Here is an 11,969-nt window from a genome sequence, read left to right as displayed (position 1 = left end):
AAGGAAGCAGCAATCGCATGGCACTTTCAATCAACATTTTGAGCTTGCAATGGTTATGATGGGTGGATGGATACAATCAAGTTGGAATGTCTTTTCAGTTACTTGATACATCGTCAGCCGGAAATGAATGGCGAGTTCATGGCGTGTACACAGCCTTCCTGTCACTCTACTACAACACACGCCTTTCTCGATACTACACACAATGTCTTGCATTCTCGTCTACCATAACCAAACATAACAGCGTTCATTGCAACAGTTGCTATCAGCAAGTTCTTCATTGTCACAAACAGCGTTCACAGCCTTGTCATTCTACTACAGCTCAGGTCTTGAACACTTCTCTTCCTCCACAACCAAATGCAACAGCAGTTGCATTAGCAAGGCTTTGACCCCATTGTCTCAAGTTACATGCAACAACATACTTTGGTGCACATGGATTCCAATGGATGGTGTGCCATATCAGCTATCATGTACACCGCAATACAAGCAATCTCCACCTGGTTGAGCTGCAATAGAAAGTGACCAAGAAAGAGATGGATCAACAGCCGGATGGGAAAAAGAAAGTACATCAGCAAGCGATCACGTGGCTCTTTTCAACCAACATATTGGATTTGCAATGTTATGGATGTATGGATGCAATAAGTGCAGCGATGAGGAAGAAGTACTTGAATGTCGCTTTGCCTATTTGTCGCGTTGTCAACAGGGAAGATGGATCATATCACGTGGATGCGGCTGAGGATGATGATGGATTGGATGGAATCGAGTCAAGAACTTATGTCTATGACGAAAGGTGTTGTACAGCCATGGGTGGTATCAAAATACGCGATTCAATGCATGGAGCAGCTATTTTGCAATCATGGAGGATGAAGGATGATTATGATAGCAGAAACCAAAAATAGAACGGTACAATTATATATGTTTCGCCCATACCCTATCAATTTGAATATAAAGCCTTTTGCGCATATAGTTTTTAAGATATTGGGCTGCTCCAAGGTAGAAATATGAAAAGCCAACTTGCAATGCTTGGCACATTGCGCATTTTATGACGCTGGTTTATGGATTGTGACACACGAAGATGGAATAGATATCGTTGTAATGATGGAGGTGACAAAGAAAGGAAAATGTGGGGAATAGATAGTAACTAAATGGCAAAAGGATTGCTACGGCACCAGTAGCGGTTGAATAATACATCTTGTTGTCTCGTATTTTGGGAATGACTGATATTTGGCACATGTTGCTGTCCATTTACGAATACCTGTTGCACCATTTACTGAAGCAACTCTTCCCATCCACCAATAGCTGTACTCCCATATGCCAACTTTCAATGTCAGCCCAGTAGCAGAAAATGTATGCATAATCCTGTAGCTGGGGAGCTTCTGCTCTTTGTCGTCTACAATGTCAGCATACCCGGGAGAAGACGGTAATACTGGAATCGTCACAATCAAAGTATACGTTCAACAACTAATGCGTTGCTTAGAGCTGAAAGACTTTCTACAAACGCACAGGTGTCCAAGATTCCCAAGCTTTATCAGAGAACACCAAAATGACATTGCACTATGGTCGGTCGGTTTAGTGGCAAATAGCGCAGCACGTCTTCATGGGATCTGGCTCAATCGGTACAAGGAACTACTTGAAGACGACAACAGAGATATTCAGAGGTGAGAGAGCAGTTGCTCACATTAGATTGATACTCATCCAATGTGGTTCCACAGCAGCAAAAAAGTTGCATATGATCGTTTGCGATGGGACACAATCATGGTTGAAGTAAACAGGAGGGTATGTGCTAATAGATATTTCATTTGACGCTTGTTGCTGATAACTTTATGTATTTGCAGAGGAACTTGGCACATACCTTCAAAGAACAAGCGCTCGACTTATTGGTGGTATCTGCAGAGCCAGCGGCGGCGGAAGGTCAACGAGTAATTCATGCAACTAGTTCTACAAGTATGCTTCTTGATCTCTACTCTCCACGAACATCAGATAATGATTGAACATACTTTTTAGTTCCTGCAAAGCGCTCGGCTGATGGCGATTTGGATGAAGAAGACGAATGCAATCGTGCTTCAACATCAAATATTGAAACTACAAGGTATAGAAACAAAAAACGGCACATCCACTTTCTCTTTTCATTCAACGTGTGTTTATTTGTACCAGCAGTGACTCCGAAGCCAACGACATATCACCGCCATCCAGTAATACAGAAGAATTTCCTTTGAGTTCTATTTCACAGAATGTTCGTGCACCCATTGCATCTGACCGGTTGATCATCGACGCCATCGACGTATTATGAAATTTTATGAGTATCAATTGTTCGTCTTGGATCGTATAAAGGCCACCACACTGACGATGGAACGTGACATTCATCATCTATTGTTAGTATGTTGTATTTAATTTTCGCAATCAGTCGCTAACGTTTTTATAGATCTCTTGCATCGGTTTTATTGGTGAACAAAGGTCGTATGCACCCTGAATCAAGAAAGTTCTTCAACAATGACCTTGTGAAAAAATTGCTTCGACCATTTGATACAACAGTCAAGTTCCCCAACAATGTGATGGTCAAATTGATGGAAATTGTTTGGGTAAGCTATCAAATAAGAGAAACACGCCATTCTTTATTCCTTCACTATATCATCATTTTGGGCTTACGTGTCTTTGTATGTAGGATTTTTATTATGGAAGGCGAAGCAGGCTGGATACGTATGCCAAGATCACGAGTTTGTTAAGTGCAGTTGACGATCTGGATATTGACGACCTGGATAAAAAGATTATCATGTCCATCCATCAATTGTAAGTCTTGCTTGTAGTATGGATGAATTGTGTGCTTATGACATATTATTAGATGTCTATCCTTGCCCTCAGATCACGTCATGAACGACACATCAGAAAATAACTATTGCACCCGATATTTGGCACCAGCCTTGCAACCTTTATTCGATGATGATGAGACGAACACCCAAATACTTTGGTAAGTTATTACAACGTATATGGTATCTTTTTATTTAACGAGCACCTTCTGATTTAGGCCAACCACTGTCCCTGCAAATAAGCGATCCTTTTCTTTGGCAAATCGACGGCCCGACTGTATCATTTCAACATTGATGGACAATAATTTCGAAATCAGCATTAAATAGGGAGAAGTGAAATCGGCTGCTGAATACGACAACCATTATCAAACAAATATGGACTTGTTGCGACTTGGACACTTCTGCAAAGATACAATTGATGAACACAAGTTACAAGCTAGCCTTGGCATATATGTAGTTAGTAAATCCTTGGGAATTCTTCTCTTTTAAAAGAATATCCATACTTAACTCAATGCTCTAGGTCCAAATTTGACATACTATCTTATAGAACTCAAGGCCGATGGTCTGTATCTGATGGAAGAGCTTGTCACAATCAGAATGCCATTATGTATCAAGGACATTCCTGCATATCTTACGAGCCTTAGCCAAATCAAGAATGTCACCCATCACTTTTACCATCATTGCAAGCAATCCGATGCATCCGCGATGATAATCATTAGCAAACGCAACAGAGTTAGTCCCACTGCTGAAAACCTTGATCATGTCATTGAAAAGACCATTGATCGCAAGCGACATAATCATGTCAAATATTGAATAAAATACCAGACTTTGTCCACTTTGCTCATAAGATAATACACAAAGGAGCAAAAGATGAATCTCTTCTGAGATCGATGTTCAAGCCACGAAGCTGAGCCTTCGTTGCAAATATTAGGTATACCATAAGACGGTAGTGGGTGTTTTGTCCTTGTGCATGATGGATATCCTAACAGCCTGGACCCAGAGTTCCATTAATAGGATGTATAATAGAGGACATCAACAGCTCATTTCAAATAAGTATGGATGTCAACATTGGCAATTACATGTTATTAAGCGCACGGTTGGTTTGAAGCCTGTGGTGCTTTGTATATTGCGTAAGACATTATGTAGCATTCATATGTATAAATGGTACAGCGATAGGTTTTCTACATGTATGAAAGATACGGGAAGATGGTTCTTGTGATTGGGTGTCTCCTAGGAAATCGTGCAGGCAAGTGCTCCAAGGATACGACAGTACTCATTCTCGGCTATACATGTTGTAATCGCAAGGGATAAAAATCGTGCATGATGCAATAGGGAAAAGAAACCACACGGAAGCTGGAAATGCATAACATGGTAAAGGCATACGCTACTTGCAATGGTCTATGCATGGGGATAAATCCAGCACACATGACAATCTACGATCCCACTGCTTTCACTTAGGGCGTCCTCAAAGAACTACTGTTGACACTTGGGAGAGCCAACCGATTCCTTTGCCTTTGCCATGCTTTTGCCGATAATATCAGACAACAGATCTCATGCGCCCGATATCAGGAATAGAAGTTAGTTGATATGATATGTATAAAATGGAAGTAATAAAGATACTTGCCTTGAAGCCGGACAGGCATAACATGATGAAGGCATATGCTACTTGCAATGGTCCATGTATGGGGATAAATCCAGCACACATGACAATCTACGATCCCACTGCTTTCACTTAGGGCGTCCTCAAAGAACTACTGTTGACACTTGGGAGAGCCAACCGATTCCTTTGCCTTTGCCATGCTTTCGCTGATAATATCAGACAACAGATCTCATGCATCCGATACCAGGAATAGAAGTTAGTTGATATGATATGTATAAAATGGAAGTAATAAAGATACTTGCCTTGAAGCCGGACAGGCATAACATGATGAAGGCATATGCTACTTGCAATGGTCCATGCATGGGGATAAATCCAGCACACATGACAATCTACGATCCTACTGCTTTCGCTAGGGCGTCCTTAAAGGACTACTGCTGACACCGAGGAGAGCCAACCTTGAAACCAATGTGGGGTAAAATAAAAGTAGCAGAGGTCTATTCTAAGGCTGGCTTTGCTGCTGCTTCGCACCATGCCAAAACCACATCACCAGGATACAAGATCGGAGTTAACCCTCACTCTCACAAGCACTCTGGTCAACTCCCTTATTCCGGCACAAAAATAAGAGTTGGTAGTTCCCCCCCCCCCTCAATTTTTTTGAATTTTAAGGTCAGCCGCCAGAGACACTGTACTGGGCAGCAGAGGGGCATTTGAGGGGAAGAGAATTTTACCAAGTGCCTTATATTCCTTTATAAAAACGTTTTTGTTTCAGCTCATCTGAGAGCATTCTCTAAAGCAACAAAGAAACCGTTCCCAATTGCAGATCCACATGAAAATGCCAACAACTTGACCTAATTCAAAAGGTAACGGTTTTAAATGGAGGGGTGAAAAGGAATGAAAAGTGCTATTTCTTTGTTTTATTCTATGTAACGCGGTAATAACAACAAACACGATGGTTGCTTTCTTAATGTTTCTTTAGAACGTATTCATTGTTGAGAAACACTCATTTTGAAGGGATCAATCGAAGCAGCATCGTTGGCATTGGCACACAACTCATTTTACTCGAACGATTTGCTTGACCAACTTGGTACGAATTGTGAAAGCTTTTCTCTCCTTGCTTTTACAGAACGCGGTTAAGAAACTACCACACACTTGCTCTTTGTTTGCGTTGCAAAAGCACATTGTGAATGCATTTCTGGTAGCGGCATCGTTGGTGAATCATTTGAACTCTTATTTAATCACAGGAATCAAGACTCATTAGTTGATGGAAAAGGAAGAGGTCAGGGCGAGGGTCTTTTTCGTTTATTCTTTATAGACTGTAGTAAAGATATTTAACACTTTTCTTGCCTGCTCTCAACTCGCCCTTGCCGTCCATCCACTGTATCAAGTACCCACAAGCACTGCTGATACCTAAGGTTTGTTTCATTGTAGAAAACTGACAAGCTATGGAAGGGAATAAGATATGTTGTATATGAAGTTAGCACTTGTAGGTTTGATTTCTTACTTCTATAGGTTCTGCGCCGCGTTTATGTTATACCCTGCACCACACGTTAGAACACGATCGCTATACATACACGATCCATACATTGTACGGCACATACAAATACGCATATATACATACGATCACTTGCACATTTGCACGAAAACGAAATGATATTGTAGGCATGGAGCTAAAGGGAAGGGATGCTATTGTGGGATGGACGTCAATACATCATTGGATGGAATCGAAGTATGCTTTTTGTTTCTTACACAACGACCTACCTTATGGATCGGCCATCACAGCATCCAGCCTTTGTATCTCAACCTTGCAACAATGATCCACACAAATACGAGATCAATGTAGCAACGATGATCGGATCCGTTCGTTACGGCCTTATCCATCACCAGTGTAGTTGCTTTGTACACGATGGAAGTAAGCATTGGATCGACATAAATCGTTTGGAATAAAGACATTCTTTGCTATAAAAAGACTTCAATATATTGGGATATTTGGGAAATAAAGGGAGTAAGCATGCAAAGCATTGCACCTCTAATATGGGCATGCATAGTTATTACAGCATCAAGCTTATATATTATATATTTAAAAGAGTTGCTCTTTATCTCTAAAGTTTATGAAAACCACCCACAAGGCGTACACATCGAGCTGTAACTAACTTGTGTCACCTTTTTATACAAAGTCGCGCGTCAAAGCTGTGTCCGCTCCACCTGTCTACATCTCTCATTTAAATCTCGATCTCGAAATCTAATTCTATTTGCAACATGAGCGATCAGCAATCGTCCAACCCTCTCCTCATTCCTCCCCGTTCAAACCAAGAGCAGACCGTTGGTATTGAAGAATACGAGGCTGTTATTAGCAGACTCCCTCAAACAACTGGCGAGTGCTATGCTCATCATAGTACCAGTAGATTTGAGCGCAAGGAACGCACTGGTAACAATCCTATCCCATATGATCAGACTAAGTAATGTTGCACGGCACTAAGCATAACATATAGAGAATGAAGATGAACATCCGGCGAAAAGGCGTAATGTTCAGCCAAGAGTTCTATGGACTGCGCGATACTTTTGTCACCGTGCTGACCAGGCGGACAGCAGGGATAAAAGCAGGAAGAACAGATAGATCTGGCAGGCGCACATATTGATAGCAGCAGTAATGGGATCAAACGCCGTCTAATCCAAAAGAAGTCCAAGCAAGCTGGCTGCAAAGCATATTTGCTTGCACTTGTTATTTCAAAGATACCACCAAAGTTGTGTTAAAGTTTAAAGGTGAGCACACAGGGCATACTCCTGGTAGCATTCAAGATGTCCAGTATTTGCCAAACTCGGAGGAAGTGAAGGAGTCCATCCGCCAGGAACTTTGCAAGGGATACAACGTCCGGGATGTTCGTATATTTCTGCAGCATGAATATCATGACGCTCCTGAGAATCAGCGTGCAGCATATATTACAACCACTGATGTGTACAACATCTTTTTCAAAATCCGGCAAGAAAAAAGCGCCAAGGACAAGGACGACTTTGTCTCCGTAAAAAAATGGCTTGACGACCTTCAATCTGAAGGGTACCATGTATGGATCGGTACTGAAGACGGTTCACCTTCCCAGAGGCTTCTTGGTGTAGACGGTTTCGCTTTTGGCTTCCTTTCACAATGGCAAAAGACGCTTCTCTGCAGTGCCGAGTTCGTTTCCTTGGACGCCACTCATGACGTATGCCATTACAATGATGGTGTACTCTATACAATGGTTATTCGGCATCCAATCGCGGGCAGAGGTGCACCTGTTGCATATATGATAACTGACGACCTCTCTGCTGCCCCATTGGCCGACTGGTTCCGCTCTTTGGCGTCTCTTGGTGTCAATCCTTCACGCATCACCATCGATTGTAGTTTGCCCGAAAATAATGCGATCAGTCAAGTTTGGCCTAACTGCACAATCCAGTTCTGTGTCTGGCACGTTATGCGCGCTTGGATGCAGAACGTGCAAGCAAAAGTAGTCGAAACAGACACACAGTCAGCAGAGGAGACTAGAGCTATCATCAGGGACCGTTTGACAGCCCTAATGTATGAAGACGATCAAGCATGTTTCAGACGCCTCCTCAATGCTTTCCTTTCTGACTTTGGCGCATCTCAAGCTATTTTTGTGTCTTATTTCCAACGACAGTGGATAGACAGCGTTGGTGGTGAAGGTGTTGAGCGCTGGGCAGCATGTTTCCAGCCCGAAGCCTTTAGCAACATGCAAACAAACAACTACGTCGAGTCTTGGCATAACCAGCTCAAAACGCATTACCTGAAGCGCAAGAAAATCCATCGATTGGACTTGCTGATCCATGTATTAGCTAAAGACGTTGCATTTGACATCATCGAGGAAATCAAACGCTTGCTCGCTAATGTTGGTCGTATGGGTGCATACGAGCATACTCTGCGCGAACAAGAAATAAAAGCAGAAGCTATCGAGCGTACAAAACTGCGCAGCATGGTTCAACAATTCTCATCCAGAGAATACTTGTGTACCTCGTTCACAAATGAACGTATTATTTATACGGTATGTAACCTGTGTTATTGACTAGCATACATTTGATTGTTTGATTAACAGGATACATTGTTTATCCTTAGATAACTACTGAAAGTAGCCAAATTGTTTCTTGCTCGTGCCCTCAATACCAAAAACACTACTTTCCCTGCAAACATATGTTCCTTGTCGAGCAGGCGGTGAGCAACATCACAGTGCGACCATCCCTAAAGGATTGGTTAGCAGCTGTCCAAAATACAAACAGTACTACATCAAGCACCCGCAATAGTATTACACGCCCACCCACCCAAAATCAATTGCAACGCAATGACGGACCAAAGGATAGCCTTAAGCGCGCATTAAAGAAGCATATTAGTAAGGCAAATGCCATGATGCGTCGCGTAGACAAATCTATTATAGATAATAGCAAAGCTGATGAGGTTGCCCAGTTGCTCGCCACACTTGAAAAATGGACAAACGACTTTGATACCTCCCTGAACAACATCCTTTCCACACCGCCGAATTCCAACTTCCAAAGGCAAAACCCATAGCCCTTTTCTTAATCTTCTTTCTATTCTATTATTATCGCTTCATTATCTTTTGTATAAAATATCATTGTATTTATGTCTGTTTGAATATTCTCTTCTATGAAAAATCATCTTCCTATCCATACACGATGCGCTCGATCTCCCAAACTCTACCTATAAATTTATGTCGATCCAACTGCTTACTTCCATCGTGTACAAAGCAGCTACACTGGTGATGGATAAGGCCGTAACGAACGGATCCGATCATCGTTGCTACATTGATCTCGTATTTGTGTGGATCATTGTTGCAAGGTTGAGATACAAAGGCTGGATGCTGTGATGGCCGATCCATAAGGTAGGTCGTTGTGTAAGAAACAAAAAGCATACTTCGATTCCATCCAATGATGTATTGACGTCCATCCCACAATAGCATCCCTTCCCTTTAGCTCCATGCCTACAATATCATTTCGTTTTCGTGCAAATGTGCAAGTGATCGTATGTATATATGCGTATTTGTATGTGCCGTACAATGTATGGATCGTGTATGTATAGCGAGTCGTGTTCATAACGTGTGGTGCAGGGTATAACATAAACGCGGCGCAGAACCTATAGAAGTAAGAAATCAAACCTACAAGTGCTAACTTCATATACAACATATCTTATTCCCTTCCATAGCTTGTCAGTTTTCTACCAATGAAACAAACCTTAGGTATCAGCAGTGCTTGTGGGTACTTGATACAGTGGATGGACGGCAAGGGCGAGTTGAGAGCAGGCAAGAAAAGTGTTAAATATCTTTACTACAGTCTATAAAGAATAAACGAAAAAGACCCTCGCCCTGACCTCTTCCTTTTCCATCAACTAATGAGTCTTGATTCCTGTGATTAAATAAGAGTTCAAATGATTCACCAACGATGCCGCTACCAGAAATGCATTCACAATGTGCTTTTGCAACGCAAACAAAGAGCAAGTGTGTGGTAGTTTCTTAACCGCGTTCTGTAAAAGCAAGGAGAGAAAAGCTTTCACAATTCGTACCAAGTTGGTCAAGCAAATCGTTCGAGTAAAATGAGTTGTGTGCCAATGCCAACGATGCTGCTTCGATTGATCCCTTCAAAATGAGTGTTTCTCAACAATGAATACGTTCTAAAGAAACATTAAGAAAGCAACCATCGTGTTTGTTGTTATTACCGCGTTACATAGAATAAAACAAAGAAATAGCACTTTTCATTCCTTTTCACCCCTCCATTTAAAACCGTTACCTTTTGAATTAGGTCAAGTTGTTGGCATTTTCATGTGGATCTGCAATTGGGAACGGTTTCTTTGTTGCTTTAGAGAATGCTCTCAGATGAGCTGAAACAAAAACGTTTTTATAAAGGAATATAAGGCACTTGGTAAAATTCTCTTCCCCTCAAATGCCCCTCTGCTGCCCAGTACAGTGTCTCTGGCGGCTGACCTTAAAATTCAAAAAAATTGAGGGGGGGGAACTACCAACTCTTATTTTTGTGCCGGAATAAGGGAGTTGCCCACATATTGGAAAATAGCTTACAGAAGCTCAGTATTTTTTGCTTTTTCACTTTCAGCCCTTATGTCCCCCTCCAAAACTTTGGGGTACTGGCTTCCCCTATCTCCCAACTTCAATTTATTGAAAATCTATAACTTTTCAAAGTTATGGATACCTCTCTACGGGCGCAGTATACTCTACCAATGCTTTCTTCGCTGGGTGGCGAATAATAGCTGATAGTGGAATATTGTTTATTTTTATGATAAAAGCAGATAAAATAGAAGAAAAATAGAGGGTATATTTTTCTTTTGATATTTTATTGTTGCAAGTGACAGTTTCCTTTTATATCGATGCGAGCGAGCTACCATAGAGGCCTCTGAGAAGCCCTCTTTTGGAAGGAAAATAGAAAATGTATCTTCCATTACTACATTAGGGTATGGTATTCTCTGTTCAGAGTGAAATGAGAGCAACCTATAAGTATGAAAAAAATGAGAGAAAAGAAATGTGGTTGAATCGCCATAACAATTATATGAGTAGATAGCTAAGATGTGACTTAATTAGTAGGATTTTTAGTAGGGCACTGTAGGGTGTTTAGTTGACAAGAAACCCCTTTAAGAAAATAATTCTCCAAAAAAAGTCATCAGTTACTATGTAAAGTAATAATCTAGAGATGTGACTGCTAATTTTGAGCCTACCAATGACTGCACAGCATTTGATTGATATAACAGAATTCTTATCATAGCTCTGTAGTACATCTCATTGGCTAGTAATAGCTCTGAGAATAAAGTTTTCTCAAGAAAAAAAGCCTATATACTATGTGACTGCTATTGCCGTTTTGTTATGTTGTTGCCATATATGATAGATACATGTACTGCACTTTACAGCACTGTAGCTACAATATTGCACCTTCTAGAAGTCTTAGGGTACTCTCAAGCAACGTGAGTCAACGTCGACACACAATTCTTAGAATGGAAATTCGGAGGAAATAAAAAAAAAAATTGTATCCCGCTGTGAAACCATGGCTAATTCCAAATGTGCGTGTGTCGACCCATTTGCTTGAGAGATCACAGTTGCTAAAACGGGTAATGATAGCGGATATCAACGATAAGTGATAACCGATGCGAGTTTCCCCTAGATATGACCATCAATTATACTTCAAAAAGGGTTCTGATTTCTTTGCCGATGTATAACTGACAGCTACGGTTGTATCCGGCAGCATGATAGATGTAACTGTGAATATTGATAGAAAACTAAAACACCAGTTGCAAAAAAAGCGGCAGATAGTCTATTATTGCATGATGGAGATAGGTGAAGATCCTATCATGAAGGTGAAGATACTATGATTTGCGTTTGCAATCCTAACAGCTTGTGAAAACTGTATGTGTAATTCTCCCGCAAGCGATTCGGGTATATATAAAAGTAAGGTACGTTCAGCAGGAAGATGAGTAATTAACTTTTTTTTTCAAAATGTCATCCCAAGAACAAACACCTCGTGAACTCTCAATTGTTATCGTTAATCCTGGTGGTGCAGGTCGTGGCAGTGGC

The 11,969-nt window shown here is 41.2% G+C and overlaps 1 protein-coding gene across 1 annotated transcript; it reads left to right on the top strand.

Annotated features, from left to right (window-relative positions):
• Window positions 1-1,594: 1,594 nt before the first annotated feature.
• On the top strand, window positions 1,595-3,875 carry BDB00DRAFT_904065 (uncharacterized protein; the record flags this gene model as incomplete). Its single annotated transcript, XM_053128572.1, has 8 exons — window positions 1,595-1,655; window positions 1,833-1,916; window positions 2,002-2,086; window positions 2,420-2,576; window positions 2,660-2,784; window positions 2,837-2,962; window positions 3,020-3,078; window positions 3,322-3,875. 8 exons carry the CDS (start codon window positions 1,595-1,597, stop codon window positions 3,612-3,614), a joined length of 990 nt encoding a protein of 329 aa, XP_052972084.1. The 3' UTR covers window positions 3,615-3,875.
• Window positions 3,876-11,969: the final 8,094 nt, after the last annotated feature.

The sequence above is a fragment of the Zychaea mexicana genome (genome assembly GCF_025766255.1).
Source record: "Zychaea mexicana strain RSA 1403 chromosome Unknown BDB00scaffold_298, whole genome shotgun sequence".
NCBI lineage: Eukaryota > Fungi > Mucoromycota > Mucoromycetes > Mucorales > Lichtheimiaceae > Zychaea > Zychaea mexicana.
This window is presented reverse-complemented; position numbering and strand designations above follow the sequence as displayed.